The 16,751-nt window shown below is 38.4% G+C and overlaps 2 protein-coding genes and 1 long non-coding RNA gene across 3 annotated transcripts; 2 read left to right on the top strand and 1 right to left on the bottom strand.

The window, feature by feature from the left end:
* The first annotated feature begins 1,258 nt into the window (after window positions 1–1,258).
* LOC112138201 (B-cell receptor CD22-like) lies at window positions 1,259–2,264 on the top strand. The gene is made up of 3 exons (XM_024260769.2): window positions 1,259–1,510; window positions 1,692–1,949; window positions 2,173–2,264. Exons 1-3 carry the CDS (start codon window positions 1,387–1,389, stop codon window positions 2,262–2,264), a joined length of 474 nt encoding a protein of 157 aa, XP_024116537.2. The 5' UTR covers window positions 1,259–1,386.
* Window positions 2,265–2,336: 72 nt separating this feature from the next.
* Window positions 2,337–2,675, top strand: LOC118598408. Its single transcript, XR_004947507.1, has 2 exons — window positions 2,337–2,378; window positions 2,524–2,675. It is a non-coding gene; the product is annotated as an uncharacterized LOC118598408 (long non-coding RNA).
* An 8,172-nt stretch (window positions 2,676–10,847) lies between these two features.
* LOC112138202 (mitochondrial glycine transporter B) lies at window positions 10,848–16,748 on the bottom strand. Its single transcript, XM_024260770.1, has 4 exons — window positions 16,713–16,748; window positions 14,026–14,194; window positions 13,785–13,948; window positions 10,848–12,439 (listed from the first exon to the last, which is right to left on the bottom strand). Exons 1-4 carry the CDS (start codon window positions 16,746–16,748, stop codon window positions 12,317–12,319), a joined length of 492 nt encoding a protein of 163 aa, XP_024116538.1. The 3' UTR covers window positions 10,848–12,316.
* Between the last annotated feature and the right edge of the window lie 3 nt (window positions 16,749–16,751).

The raw sequence follows: 16,751 nt of genomic DNA, 5'->3' as shown, positions 1-16,751 counted from the left end.
GAACAGTGGACCAGCTCTACACCCTCTCTAGGGTGCTGGAGGGTTGGTGGGAATTCGTTCATCCAGTCCATATGTGTTTTATGGATTTGAAGAATGCGTTCGACCGCATTCTCCGTGGTGTCCTGTGGAGGGTGCTCTAGGAGTATGGGGTTCGGGGAGCCTTACTGAGGGCTGTCCGGTCTCTGTACGACCGGAGCAGGAGCTTGGTTCGCATGGCCAGCTGTAAGTCAGACCTGTTCCCGGTGCATGTTGGACTCTGGCAGGGCTGCCTTTTATCACCTGTTTTGTTCATAGTTTTTATGGACAGAATTTCTAGGCGCAGCCAGGGGCCGGAGGGGATCTGGTTTGGGACCACAGGATTTCATCTCTGCTCTTAGCAGATGATGTTGTTCTATAGGCTTGATTGAGCCAGGACCTCCAGGATGTATTGGAGCGGTTTGCAGCCGAGTGTGAAGCGGCTGGGATGAGGGTCAGGACTGCTAAGTCTGAGGCCATGGTTCTCGACCGGAGAAAGGTAGTTTGTCCTCTCTCGGTGGGTGGGGTGCTCCTGCCTCAGGTGGAGGAGTTTAAATATCTTGGGGTCTTGTTCACGAGTGAGGGAAGATCGGAGCATTAGATTGACAGGCGGATTGAAGCGGCGTCTGCCATTTTGCAGTCACTGCACCAGTCCGCTGTGGTGAAAAGAGAGCTGAGCCAGAAAGCAAAGCTCTCAATTTACCGGTCAACCTTCGTTCCAGTACTCACCTATGGTCATGACCGAAAGAACGAGATCCCGACTAAAATCAGCTGAAATGAGAAAAGAGTTTTCTCCAGAGGGTGGCTGGGCGCTCCCTTAGAGATATGGTGAGAAGCTCGGTCACCCGGAGGGAGCTCGGAGTAGAGCCGCTTCTCCTCCGCATCGAGAGGAGCCATTGAGGTGGCTCGGGCATCTGGTCCGGATACCTCCTGGACGCCTCCCTGGAGAGGTGTTCCGGGCATGTCCCACTGGGCGGAGGCCCCAGGAAGACCCAGGACACGCTGGAAAGACTATGTCTCTCGGCTGGCCTGGGGATGCCTCAGTGTCCACCCACAGGAGCTGGAGGAAGTGACCGGGGAGAGGGAAGTCTGGGCATCTTTGCTTGGACTGCTGCCCCCGCGACCCGGTCCCGGTTGAGCGAAAGAAGATGGATGGAGTTCTCTATCCACAAGTTCTTCAGATGTTTTTGTTTATTTCTCCTAAAAATAAAGTTTTCTTGTTCTTTTCCAGAAGCTCCACAATCTCCAACTGCATCACTGGATCCCCCCACAGAGATCCTGGAGGGCAGTTCAGTGACTCTGACCTGCAGCAGTGATGCTAACCCAGCAGCTAACTACACCTGGTTCAAGGAGACAAATTCAAATGTTAAAATGATCTCTGGAGGTCCACAGTTTGTCTTCAGTTCCATCCATTCCACAGATTCTGGAGATTATTTCTGTGAAGTTGAGAACCAGCTGGGTTTAAAAAGATCTTACCTTAAACTGGAGGTGAAATGTGAGTTATTTTTGTTTTTATTATTTAACACTGCCTAAGAGATCATAACAAAGTGGATCCTATGGAATTGTCTTTTTCTATGTTTTTGATACTGTGACTTTTTAAGATGGAATAAAAATGAAGGTTTGAATAGAAGAGTTTTGTGTTTGTGAATCTTCCAACTTTCCTCTTTTGTCTCCAGATGCTCCAAAGAACATCTCTGTCTCTGTGAATCCTCCTGAGATCCTGGAGGGCAGTTCAGTGACTCTGACCTGCAGCAGTGATGCTAACCCAGCAGCTAACTACACCTGGTTCAAGGAGAACAAAGACTCTCCTAAATCAGAAGAACAAATGTTCACCATCAGTGACATCACAGCAGAAGATGGAGGGCTTTACATCTGTGTGGCTCAGAACAAACTGGGCCAGCAGAACTCCAGTGTTCAAGTGTCTGTTGGATCAGGTCAGTTCATCATGTCGTCTACAGGAAACAAAAGCTGCCGTGCTGCAGCGAGCCCTGAAGGCAGCACAGAGACAGAAGAGACCTCCAACAGGACCATCTTAAAGATCACCACAGACTGATCAGACACTGGAGAACTTTCAAAGAACCAACATGAGATTTTTACCTGACAGTGGATCATCATCACTGGGATTTCTTACTGACATGGATTCAATGTCTTCCTCAGGTTCAGTGTTGATGGTCGTCATACGCTTGATCATTTCTGCTCTCCTGACTCTCATCTTCTTAGTTGTTTTATTCCTGAAGATCTTCGGGTGAGTGGATCAAATCCTGCAGGAGTAAAGGTTTGATTTAGTCACATTGTGTTTGATTTGATCATTTTCTCTGTATAGGAGATCCTCAGAGATCAGGAGTCAAGATGAAGATGATCAGGTTTCTTTTTCTCCATACGTAGTCCTCCCTGATCTTTCACTCTGTCATCTGTGATTATTTTTAAATGACATCATGTCACCATTTTTGTTTAAACTTTTACTGTATTTTCGACTATTAACGATTCATATTTTCATTTGATCTTCAGAAACTTGAAGGTGACGGTCCAACATCCAGACATCCAGCAGAGGATGAGACTGAATTTTAGTACACCAGCGTGACCGTCACCAAGAGGCAGGAGGATCCTCTCTACTCCAACATGGATCCAGTCAAAGCAAAGAGAAGACGGGACGCTCATGACGACAAAGAAGACGTGGTGTACAGTCTGGTCGGACCATCCAGGAATCCAGCTGACTGACTGATCTGCTGTAGGAAAAAAAAACATTTATTTTCTCCTTTATAATCCAGTAGCATCTGTATGTTAATCTGCAGCTTTAATCTAAGAAATTTACATTTAGATACAGCAATGTTTTATTAGCAGAAAGTATTCAGTCAGCATGAAAAAGTATTTTTGTAGCCACTGATAGCAGTTATGTAGGAACACATTTACTTTGATCTGTTTCATCAAAGAATCAAAACACCTGAATGTTAAAAAACAGAAAAAGTCATAAAAATGAGAGAAATACTAAATGAATGTGTCAACTGAAGAACACAAGAAAGCTTGTTACAGAACACAAACATGCTTTAATTTAAAGAAGAAAAAAGCAGCAACAGACCAAAGTGGAGTCAGTTCTGCTGTTGGTCCTGACCTGTTTGTGGAGACTGGACGGAGGATGTGACGGTGGAAAAGAAAATGGTCGTTTTGGGGGAGGAGTTTCAGCTTTAGATTCATATGGAGAGCTGTCTTTATCAAACAACCTTTGAATTTTTTTTTTAACTTTGGTGAACCTTTATAAGAGAAAACCTTTTCAGTGATGATTTTTTTTCCATTTCTGCTACTTTTTTATTTGACTTTTATTTTGAAACTCATCTGGTAAAGATTGCTGCAGATTTTTTTATTTGCATATTTTTCATTATATTTAATGATATTTTTAACTCCAGATAATCCTGATTGCAAAGCATTTGTGTCCCAGTAGATGGCGCCCTACTCCACTGCCCTCAAACTAAAGAAAACCTTATAGTTCTGCTCCTGAAAGTTGTAGCTCATGAACAATAATTAGAATCAATAATTTTATAGTTTTTGCTCAGAAGGTCAATCATTTACTTTCCACGAACACTGAGAAGATGAAGAATGAAGCAACAAGCTGCCAGCGAATTAAATTAAACTATGAAAAACTCAGGATTATCTTACAATATTTTGAATTCTCATTATGATTAACAAAAGAGATAAACAAACACCAATCCTCTGCAAAAAGTTCCCTGCATAGTTCCCTGATCTGAATGGATGCAACAAATAAAACTTTTTAATTCTTTGAGTTTTTTAAATAAAGTTATTTCTGTTTGAATCAACAGCTGTGATTCTGCGAGTTATTTTACTTGTGTGTTATGAGGTTTAATACTTTAGGTTTTATCAGTGAAAGTGGAGATTCATCCTAAAAAACAGCTTCAGTTCTCTGTCACATCCTGAACGCTTGTCTGTGAATTTATCTTCAAATGAAACTGTTTTCCCACAAAAATGGATTCACTCAGGAGGAAAATGTTGTTTCCATTTAGAAAAGATGCTAAAAATTAAAAAAAGGAACCATATCGAGTTGATGAGTCACGATTAAAGAAAAAAAAAAAATGCTGACATTTGTGAATAAAAACATTGTCAGGATGATCGACTATCTCTGTATCTTCAACAAGTATTTTACATCAGTTCAGTTTGCTCTGATTTTGTATCTGCAGATTAGAGCTGGTGGAGATTCAAATGTCAAACTAAATCTGCAGAAATTACAAAATGAGAACCAGAAAATGAAATGACATTTATATAATTAATCGTGCTGGTTTACGTAATAATCAAGAGCAAATCTTTAAAACTCTACAAAGTTTTATGTAGCTTTAATGCACTTTTTGCCTGATCTGATTTTCTTTACACCGCATCAACACCGTAGAAAAAGGGTGTCAAACTCAATCGCACAAGGAGCTAAAATCCAAAACACACCTTCGGTCTCGAGTCGAACAGGATAAACATTAATTGAACACTAAAACGAAATTTTTATAACTTTAGAATCGTAACTAGTTAACCCAATTATGAACTAGATATATAGCATTAGCTGCGATAATGCTAGTGTGAATGCTGTAAGCTGAAGATGCTGAAAATGATAGCTAAAAAAGCTCAAGCTGATAGCTGAAAACACTGAAGCTAATAGCCAGCTAAAATATTAGCTAAAAACCAAAACAGCCTAAAACAAAAAAATAGGTTAGCCAAAACAGCTAGCATGTAGCTCAAAAAATAGTTAAACTCTAAAACAGCCTAAAAACACAGAAAATCCTAAATTAGAAAAAACAGCTAGGAAGTAGCTGAAATATTAAACTCCAAAATAGCCTAAAACATCTTAGTACATGCATAAACAGTCCAAAAAGCTAGCTTAAAACTTTAAAACTGGAACTCTTTAAAACATCATTATGAATAATAAAAAGGCGGGAATATTATTCCAGAATAACTCAACTAAAACCTTAAATAACTTAAATCTTTTTACTCTCCATAAAATATGTACTTTGACAAAATTATACAAGTTAGAAATGAGTGCAAAATAACATTAGTGACAATAAAATAAAGGAATCTGGAGGGCCGGATAGAATTACCTGTCGGCCACCGGACCCGACTTTGACTTTGACACGTGTCAACTAGCAAACAAAAACGCAAAGCTTAACAATAACATATGTATTGAACTAATGATTTAACACACACACACATACATACCACTTTGGCCTGCTAATGAACAAACCGGTAGACTAAAACAAACAAAAAGATAAACAAAAAATCTTGCCAATTCTTCTCTTTCAACTTTCTGTCGGGCTGACTTCGCGCGCGTGCTACGTTCATTTCTGTTGGAAAAACCCGGAAGTACTTCATGCGACCTTTAGCTGAACTCAGGCAATTTAAACATTTAAATTCTCTTCAAAATCAAATATTATTGCTCTCACAGCTCCATCAATGTGTTCTAAATAGTAATAAATTAATTATAAAAACGTACAAAAATAAACAAAACAGGATTATGAACATTTCTAGCACACTAGCGCACTCTGTTGACTAAATAGTGAACTGTATTCATCAACCGCTACACAAATCAGGACTTATGCATACATAAATCGGGGTGATACTTATTTCTCTCCATGGTAAACCAGCAAAATAACATTTACCAAATAAAAACAGGGAAAATATGCAAACATGTTTGTGTGCTTAAAGGCAAAAAGCAGAAAACAACAACTTTAGAGAGTTATTTTCTTTATTTTTATTAACCCTCGACCCCTATTGCCAGGTGATTTTCACCCGAGCAAAAGTATTTACATTATTTTAAATTCATAGTTGTATTTTTTGAGTGTCATGGGTCCCTGGGTAACGACCAAGTGTACAGTATCATTATTTTTTTAGGAATTTTTTCTTCTCACATTTCTACTTTTTCTGTCATTTTCAAGCATTTTTTTTTAATCTTTGTATGCTTTTTTCCCCCACGTTGTTGCAGGAAGCAGTTTGAAATAAAAGAAAACTACTCTAATTCATCACGTGTTGTCATATCTTGTTCAGAAATACTTTTTATAAGGTATATATAAGGTATAAAATTTACCCGACAAAAGGGATGGTGTCACTTTTTATAGCGAAAGTGTTCTAGGGTTAAATATCTGCATTTATCATTGTTATTTTGTTTGTTTGTTTTCCAAAAAGAGAATTTAAAAGAAACAGGCTTCCTCCTGCTTAGTTTGTTTTTCTCTACAGATAAAGAGGAGCTCTCATTTTAGGGGGAGGAGTCCGATGCCTCGTTTATATGCAAAGGTTTCTCCGTCACCTCCTCAGTGCGACAGGAGGACCGGAGAGCTACAGTCTCAGGATGGAGAGGATCTTCTTGGTGGGGCTTGTTGTTTTCGCTGTGGGCTCTTCATCTGCTAAACACGTCTTCGTCGATGAGTATCTGCGTTTTTTCGAGGCTCAGCGGTACTGCCAGATCCACTACACCGAGCTTTCACCTCTCACCAACGATCTGGAGGAACAAGTGTTCAGAAGGTCTATAGGAGACGACCAGTCAGGATGGATCGGTGTTTACTGGGAGGATAACGTTCAGAAATGGATGTGTGTCGGGGGGGTGGTCTACAGAAACCAAGATTGGAAAACCTCCCCGGGTACCTGGGATCGAGTTTACTGGACCAGATATGGGTGGATATCAAAGGGGGGATCGACACCCAGCAGATTCTTCTGCCTGAACCTGATCGTGGTCCAGGAGGAGAAGACCTGGGAGGAGGCTCTGGATCACTGCAGGGAGAACCACATCGACTTCACCAGCCTGCTCTCTCAGACCGAGAACATTCTGGCCAAGAATCAGATCCAAAACTCCACCATCACTCAGCGGGTGTGGGTCGGTCTGCGCTTCCTGGGGGACACGTGGATGTGGGCCAACGGGGATCCTCTGGAGTTCCAGGTCTGGGACCAAACAGCAGATCCAGACCTGAAGAATCCAGTCTGGAAGCGCTGCGGAGCGTTGACCAAACAGGGAGAGTGGGAGAACCGAGACTGTGAGGAGAAACTCCACTTCATCTGCATCTGAGCGGCAGAACCAGAAAAAAGATCTTCTGGGAGATGAACGGACCTAAAACATAAAAGCAGGTGTAACCCATAGGTTTGATTTTTAACGTAGTTTCATGGAATTTATCTTATTAGTTTGACTTGAGGTGATCAGAGATGTAACTGCTGCTTTTATAAAACATGTCAATGAAAAAATGTTTCTCTGATTCTGAAAAAACAGCCAGAACCTTTTTTATCATATAATAATGTAACAAGCAGTCGGGTTTTTGAAGGGAAATTAAAGAATTCGAGTAGAAAAAAGACGCTTTACATTGGAACATTACAAGTGAAATGAACTGTGATGCTAATTTTCTTATAGTTCCAAAGCCGCCAACTGAAGCATGCAACTATTTCCATGAAGAATTTGTTTTTAAAATGGATTAACATTTGACTTCACAAGGTTTTTTCTGTGTTGTTTTTAGGTCTTAACATTTCATGATTGTCAGTTCATCCAAAATGTAGACGTTTGTATCTTTAACTCACTAGATGAGAGATAAAAAACATCAGCAAACCAGTTTCATAGTTTAATTGATTCATTTCAAGTCAACATGACAAAGAATCAACATGAAACAGGATTTTTTAAGACATTTAAGTTGTGAGATTTTGGTTAAAAACATCATAATTATGATTAAAACACTACCGGGAATGTTTTTTTAAATAAAAAAATTGTCATAAGGGGACTTTAAGGTAAAAAGTGAGAAGCTTGATCACCCAGAGAGACCAGCTTCTCCTCCACGTTGAGAGGAGACAGTTGAGATAAAATCGGGCATCTGGTCCGGATGCCTCCTGGACGCCACCCTGAGGAGGTGTTCTGGACACGTCCCGCTAGACAGAGGCCCCAAAGATGACCCAGGACACGCTGGAGAGACTACATAGTCCCCCGGAGGAACTTGAGGAAGTGACCGGGATGAGGGAAGTCTGGGGATCTTTACTTTGACAGCTGCCCACGCGACCCGGTCCCAGAAGAAGATGGATGGATGGAAAACCACTAAAAAGTCCATCATGATGTTTGATTTTTAAAGAACTTACTCATATAATAGTGCAAAACAAAAGTATTTCAACTCCTACAAAAAAACAAGAATTCTGTTCCACACAGACCATTTTTTATCTTCTCTAAGAAGCTTTTCCGTCCTCCACTGGTTAATCTGTTTATACGGGTTATATGTATAAACTCCCACTTTGATCAATCTGATTGATCTATTTTCAAATTGTTACCAGAGGTCTTTAATTATAATTATGTCTTTTCTATCCAAAAATTTTAAAATTGAAGTTTATTTAAGGTTTAAGTTGATTTATTCTGGAATGATATTCCCGCCTTTTTATTATTCATAATTATGTTAAAAAGTTACAGTTTTAAAGATTTAGAAGTTGACATTCTGCTAGTTTTATGGGCTTTTTTGCCATTTACTACGATTTTTTAGGTTAAGTTGGAGTTTAGCTTATATTTAATCTACATGCTAGCTGTTTTGGAGAACTGAACTTTGTTTTATTTTGGTTTTTTCTAATTTGACATTTAGCTAATATGTTAGCTGGCTATCAGCTTCAGCGTATTCCGCTAATAGTTTGTGTTTTCAACTATCAGCTTCAGTGTTTTCAGCTATTAGTTTCAGAGTTTTCAGCTATCAACTTCAGCTTTTTTAGTTATCAGCTTCAGCATTTTCACATATTAACTTAAGCGTTTTCAACTATTAGCTTCAGCATATTTAGCCATCATCTTCAATGTTTCAGCTATCGGCACTAGCATCCTCAGCAGCCAAATTCAGCTTACAGCATTCACACTATCATTATTGCTGGTAATGCTATACATCTAGTTCATAATTGTGTTAAAATTTACGTTTTTAAAATTTAAAAAATGTAGTTTTAGAGTGTTCAATAAATGTTTATCCTGTTTGACCCGTGATCTAAAGTGTAATTTAGATTTTTGTGATTGAGTTTCTCACTCCTGTTTTAAATGGGACAACTTAAAGAATCTTTTAGCAGATAATTTGTTATTATTATTGCTCTAAATGTGATTTGAATGTGTGGAATTTTATGAAAACCTTCTCAATTAACTTCAAGGTGATGATCTCACAGCAAAGAACGTCCCACAGGTGGAAACAAAACAAAAACACGTTTGCATATTTAAATTAAACTGAGGAAACAAATTTGAACTTTGTGTACCGTTTCGACGAAAAGGCAAATTGAGTTAAATGGGTTCAGACTCACCAGCAGTCTTTTGGGGTTTTAGATCGATTTAAAGTTTCCTGAAAGATGTGAGAAACCCTCAGAAGGAAAATCTTTTCTCTAAAAAGTGTCCCATCAAGACGAGCGACTAGACGTAACATTCTGGTAAATCCTCAGTTTCAGTTGTTTGTAATCGAGCTGATCCGTATCTTTAGATAAGTGGATACATCTTTTTTTAATTGATCTATTTATTATATGTTAGTTTCTAAGAACCAAAACTCCTGCAACAATAATCTACTTTGTAGGTTTCCTGTATTTACTGGACAAAATTCTGGTTTATATGACGCTAAAATAAATTTTTAAGGTTTCCAAACGTGTGTGGAGATTTTTTTAACTCATGTCCAGCAGCTGAACTGAAGGACTCTTGTTTTATGTAATTTCAAGTTATTATTTCATGTTTTGCTCTGACTGACCACAATAGTGGTGGATGTAATATCATCAACAATGATTCAAAGTTGGACTTTCAATAAAACCAGGAAGTGATTAACATTTTGGGGTCTGGAGGATTTTAGATTACTTTTATGCTGGAAAACCGTGACTATCTGGCAACGCTGGCAGAGATTTAATGATGATTCAAAGCAGTTTTTTTTGTTTGTTTTTTTAGTGGTAAAATGAAGCATTGTGATCCAAGAGGCAATAAAAAGAGGAAAAGGCAAAAATAAAGAAAGAAATCTGTTGCCATATTTCCAAAAATGCATCAAGAAAGATGAAAAAGGAACAAGAAGAAGAGATTAAAGAAACAAACATGACATAAGAGATTAAAATGCAAAAGGAGGCGCAGAAAATTGTAACTTTGAAAATATTTCTTCCCATATGGAAGGGTACTATTTTATTATTCAAGCCTTTTTGACCGTCTTTTGTTCCCATAGAAAGTGACTGGAAATTCGTACATTCAATAAATAAAATATTTTTCCAAGTAAAAAAAAATGTATTTAATATAAAATACATAATTTGAATATGTGATTTCAGTTTTTAAATACATGATAGAACATTTGGATTCTTGAAATCGATTCTGTCTACTGGTGGAATAATGGATACGTTATTGTTTTACTTTTTATCCTTCAATTTAAAAAACAATAATAATATAACCGATGTAGAGAAACATTATTTTTCACCTGGAATCCCCCAAACTGTCAAGTCCACCACTGACTGTTATAATAGCGGATCATATGATGATTTATTAAGTTTTTATATGAAGATTTATTAATCTTTGGACACACAAGGTGAATATTTGAATTGACCTCTTTTGGATTTCAGGTTAAACTTCATTTATGTTAAATAAATTTGTATATTTTTCTTGTTGGAGAAAGAAAGGAGAATGATAGAGTGGAATGATAGAGATGGAGGATGCAAAAGAAAGTGGGGAAAAGGGTTTATGTGTACAGAGATTCAAATGCAATCTAATTTTTTTTAGAGCTCAAATTTTCTCGACTTCAATAAAATGTGTTACACTCGACTACATTGTAAATCTTTGAATACACATCTGTAAATCCGTCTTCCAGCATCTAAAATGCGATTTTCAATCAAAAACAGGGAAAAAGTCCAGAAGATTTTATGAAAAGAGGGAAGTTTATTGAACGGAGGCACCGCCTGGGCGAACGTGCACAGAGCAAAAACTTCTACTCGCATCGACCTTTAAATGCACAACAGAAGAGATGAAATCCAGAGGAGCGTTTTGGCACAGTTACATGGAGTTAATGTCACACAGCAGAAGTCCACGGCTTTTGGAATCTAAACCTCCGTTAGGGTTTAAATCTGATGTTTTATGAAGTCCAAACCGTTCCTCAGACAATAAATAAAGATGTTGGAACCGGACTGCAGGTTTCACAGCATCATTTCGTTTCCAGCAGGTGAAATTATGATGTTTTATGCATATCAAGTCACATGACTGACAAACAGAATGAAGGTCAGGTGACGCGGGAACAACTTTTCAAACAGAAATCCACTCGAGACTTCATTTCTAAAAACGTCTGTCGTAGTTTGAGGAAACATTTTAACACAGAGGAACAAATCAGAAAATGAGGGAAAAGTTCAACCATCAAATTCAGCAAATCTTCTCTAAGAAAATGATTTTCTTTAGACTCTGGGTTATAGTTTTAGTTCTCTTAACGGTCTGTTATGAATCAGGAGAGTCAGAATATTCTAACGTTTAAAAACACTTTTAGAATTTCATTTATTTACAAATTTAACATCTTTGGAACATTTTAACTCAGTAAATATCTGATATATTACTTTAGGTTAAAGGACTGAACTTATCAAGGTGCTTCAATGAGGCCAGATGATGCAAAAACACAGATAAAGATCCTGGAGTGTAAACACAAACCAAAGTGCACAAATTCAGTGTTTTTGACTAAATTAATACTAACAAAAGATAAAGCAGCTGTTGTGTTTATTTAATTAGAATCTTGAGCTCTGCTGACGTTTTTCTTCATTTGACGTTAGTGTCGACACAAAAAAACAAACCAACTTCAATGGTCATTAAGAGTCAGATGCTGAAATCATCAATTTTCTAAAAATGAACTAAATCTTAATCGATCACTCGGTCGTGTGCGTTTCACTGCTGAAGGTACAAATGGTTTAATTGATTAAAAAAAAAAGTTTTATAGGCAGAAAACAAAGTTGTTGCAAGTGGCTCAGATTTTTTTCCCATGATGCATCTGTGCGAGCGGGTGTGATTGTCTGGAGTTCGGAGTGGAACTTCTTTCTTTGACCTTTTCCAGCAGAATCCTCCCTGCTGGTTTGTTTCGCTTCATTAGCAGAAAATCTGCTTTTTAAGGACTTTTTCAAAGTCCTTTCCTGGAGTTCAGAGCTTTAGGAGTGTCTCACACCCCGACTGAGCAGAGGGATGGGAGCTTCACTACAGTCCAAGGGTTTGTAGGTGAATCTTCACAGGTTTCACTCTTGGGTAACACTTAAATAACAGTTTGTAGAGCAGCAGCAGCATTTCCATGAAGCCCTCAGCTCTCCGTTTGTTCTCGCTTTCGACAGAAATCGTGTCTTTAAATCTTTTCGTTTCCTCTCAGGACTTCAGTCCCATCCGGGCCATCAGCTGCTCATAGACGGTCCACGCCATGGCGGCCATCAGCGTGCGTCGGAGAGACCTGGGCACAGCGCCACGGAAAAACCCCGCCACGCCGTTTTCCTGAGAGGACACAGACGTCAGAGACCAATTCAGATTGTAGCGCCGGAAAAGCTTGGATTTTTGGAAACTTTAAAGACGTAGAAGTTATGGGGAGAACCTAAAGTCAATAGAGACTCAAACTGTTTCCAAGAAAAAACACATCATGAACTTTTTGAACCCTAAAGTCTAATTTGTGTCTACTTTTGAATTGGGGTCCAACGGATCACATAAAAAACACCAGCCATGGTCCATCGTGGATCTCCGCTCCCTTTGTGCACACCTCACTTAAATCAGTTGTCCGTTCAACACAGATTTGTGTAACCGTCTTTGTTTTGACAACCGTCCCGCTTGATATTGGTCCAAAAGTTAACCTGAAACTCCCGCCGCGTGTGGGAGGAGCTTCTGTCCCATGTGTTCTCAATGCACGTGATGAGACATCAGGTTTATTTATTTTAAAGAGCTTTACAAACTTATCGGCTAGACTCTCCCGGTGAAGAGCAGCAGCTGCCCCACGCCGTGGCAGGAGATCGCCGTAACCAGTGGGAGGGGCTTTTATAGCAGCATTTTATTTTTCATTTTGTTTTGTTTTTCAAGATGTAATTTTTCATAATTCAGTTTTGTTGATGTGGGCATCCGGAGTGTTTTTTAAAGAAAGAAAAATCTTGAGTAAAAAATATCTTGAATGTTTCTTTTTATAAAGAGGCCTCAATGAACTACATTTTTATGTGATATATATTTGTGTTTAGAAATATATATAATTATTAAATATATGTATTGCAACTTTTCAAAACATTAATTGTAGCCCTTTTTTGTTGTTTTTCTTTTTTGCTGATTCAAAAAATAATTCAAACTGTGAGTTTTGTGAGCCGTTGCACCCCTCCTTTTAAACTTACTTCTGTTTTTTTCCAATTTAAAAGACTATTCTCTTGCTTATCTGGTGTTATTTTGTGGCAATAACTTTATTAAGACATTTTTTCTATGTCATAATCATACATTAGACAAAAAAATTATACAAAAGCACAAATTTCCGGCAGGAAAAAAAGTGATTAAATTTGCTGTGGAAACTCCAAAAATGTTCAAACCACCAATTTTAAAACATAAAATGAAAGTTGAAGTGTAATTTAAACAACAGAACAAGAAAAAATGTTTTTAGCAAACTAGTTTACATGTTTTCTTTCTTTTAACAGTTTCTTGTTCATCCAAGTGGATTTTATTGAAAAAAGAAAACATTAAAGTGAATTTAATTCATTGTTATTATTGCAGGTGTTTCACCTGTTCTCCAAGAGGCGGAGCCTGTTGGAGAACAGGTGAAACACCTGCAATGATAACATTTGTCGTGATAAAACCACACTTCCTGTTCGGTTACCTTAAATATAAAGCGAACTGCGTCTGCCGTGCTCCAGTGGGAGGGGCTGACTTGAATGTGGGTCTTAACCACATCCGCCGGCTGCGTGACCAGAGACGCCATGATGCCCGCGGCGACCCCGCAGCCAAAGTTTGCCAGCGGAGCGTAGGGCGCCGCCGTGACCTCTGAGGAGAAGGTAAAAAAATCAAAGAAAGGTCGTCTGACGTCAGGTCACTCGACAGATTCCCGCCCCCTCTCTCACCTTGAGGTAACGTCTTCTTAGCCTGACTGTAGAACATCACGTAGATGCCAGAGAACGGGGCGTCTCGAAGCAAAGTGGCGGTCAACCCGGAGAACAGCGCCCGGACGCCCTCCGTCTCGTACACGCTCCTGAGAGCGCCCGCCACGCTCACGTAGTTGTAACGGCCGCTCTGAAACGACAAGAAAAACATCAAACAGATCTGAAGGTTTTGGGTTCAATCAGGTGGTTGAGCAGCGTTTATCATTTATGGAGAGAAAATAGACTCACCCCAATTTATGTGTAATTCTTGATTTGTAACTCATGCAATACATTCTGTGCTTAAGTGCAAAAATGATTAAATTAAAAAAATACAATTTACAAATGCACAAATTAAAATGACCAAAGTTTGAAACTAACTACACACAAAAATCTTTAAAAATCACGTGTTACGCACAAAAAAACCTCCACATTTACGCAGAAATCTGATGCGACATTCTTTTCACGTCTCCAAAATTCGTCTGTAAGTGATGCGTTTAAATGCTGCTAGAATGCTGGGTCATCAGAGTTTTCTTGTCAGCTGCGTTGAACTTAGACTGTGAATATTTTCTGGTGAAACGTGACATTTTCCTACTTTCTTAAACATAAACACACAATAATTAATATAGAAAGTCTAAATATGTGTATCAGAACCTCCCTGGTTAAGGCACATTCATTCTGTTTTTTTTTACTGAAAAAAATATTGTTGTGGAAATCACACTGTTCCTTTTAAGAACAAATAATTCTTAATTTACCAAAATAAAAGCACTTTGAATTTGTGGTGAAAGCAACTTATATACGAGATAGTTGCAGTGCTTAATGTTGTAATCCTGAAGTTTACTGTTTTATTAAAATAATTGTTTTTAAGTCATATTCTAAAAAAAAATTTAAAAAGAAAAAATTTGTTCAGGTAGTCATGGGATATATCGTGATACGTATCGTGATACGTATTGTGATACTCATCACGATACGCTTCTAACAATACGTATCGTGAGAAACGTATCGCGATACACATTATATCGCCAGACTCTTGCCAATACACACATCAACTTTTCATTTACAAAATTTACTTTGACTTTTTAGGATTTCTAACTCCTGCGAAGGTGAGTAAAGGTGGAGCGATCTGTTGCCGGGTAGAATTCAAACTTCCCATGAAAGAGGAGGGGGGAGGGGCGGGCTATCGAAACCTGTTTTGTTTACATGCTTAGAACAAAACAAACGATAAGTCAGTAGTGATGATTAGAAGAGTAAATGACAATTTAAAATAAACACAAGATATAATTTTTAAAGATAATCTAAAATAAACACTTTAAATAGCAAAAAGTATTCACTAAAATAGTCAGATTTGCTTCCAGTCAGAAAGTATTTCACCGTCAGTGGATGAAAACGAAGACGACAAGGAAGAGGAAGGTGTGACGCTGCTGTCAGAGGCTGAGGAGGTTCAGAGAAGCAAACCACAGCTCTGACAGCCGGACGGAGGGATCGGCGTTTGGCAGGAAAACAGCTTCAAGGAAGCGTTTCATCAGGAGCTTCCCGACATTTTCATGCTCCCAACAGTTTAAAAAACCTCCTCCAGCTGCAACGTGAACAACCGGACCAAAAGAACATTTTTGGGATGAAATACAGCAAAAACTGTGAGTCGGATCTTCTCATCCAACATCAGAGTCTGAGCTAATAAATAATCTCCAAGAAGAAGAGACTAAAACTCTCATAAACATTCCCAAACCTGTGGAAACTTGTCAGGAGGAGCTGAAGCTGTTATAACTACTTAATCCCACACTGATCCCTATGGATTACAAGAGTGTAAAAGCAAATACTTTAGGCAATAAAATGTCCACAAAAGTTGGATGTAACTCCGCCCAGGTAACCACAGTGAGATAAAGACCTTTGTTCTGATCATTCATCAAGAGGAGAAGCTGATCTGGAGGCAAACCGAGGACAGAGATTTGAAACTCAAATTAAACAAATTGAAAAAAAAATGGTGCCGTTTGGTCAAAAAAAGTAAGTTGTCCAAAACGTTTTGCTTTTCTAAAATAAACTTAATTATTTTCAGGGTCAAACATTCTGTTTTTAAGGTTTCCAAACCCAAAATTTTAATTCCTGAACTTTTTTTTTTTTTACACTTTCAACTATTTTTTTTTCATTTTCGAGTCTGATTTTGGGACAACTTCAGACTATGACAGTACAGAGTAAACAGACATTTTCTGACCGTAATTATCACAGTTCTCAGAGTCAGTGAACGCACCGGGACTGAAGTTACCACCCTCTTCGATTTTGATTGGTCCTCCGCGTTAGCCCCGCCCCCACACGCCACAATCGGGCCAAAGGTTTTGAAACTGAAATTTTCTGATTTGAAAACGAAAAATTAAGACCTTAAAGAGAAAAAAAAAGTTTTGAATTTAAAATTTTGAGTTTTGAAACCTAAAAATTGAAACATTGGGAGCTGAAAATAATTGTTTATTTTAGAATTGCAAACATTTTTTGGATAATTTTACATTTTCTTTGGCCAAACGACCAATATTTTTTTCAAAATGTTTTATTTGGGTTTCAAATCTTTATGACCCCGTTTTCAGCTCCAGACTGATCTTCATAAAATCCAAATGTCTTCAAAAACGGACTCATTTTCCTGTCTTTAATCTGAACAGAATCATCTGCATCCAAACACCCCGCACCTCGAAGCGCGTCTTGATGACGGTGAAGGGCAGCATGCA

The sequence above is a fragment of the Oryzias melastigma genome, unplaced genomic scaffold (genome assembly GCF_002922805.2).
Source record: "Oryzias melastigma strain HK-1 unplaced genomic scaffold, ASM292280v2 sc00470, whole genome shotgun sequence".
Taxonomy (NCBI): domain Eukaryota; kingdom Metazoa; phylum Chordata; class Actinopteri; order Beloniformes; family Adrianichthyidae; genus Oryzias; species Oryzias melastigma.
This window is presented reverse-complemented; position numbering and strand designations above follow the sequence as displayed.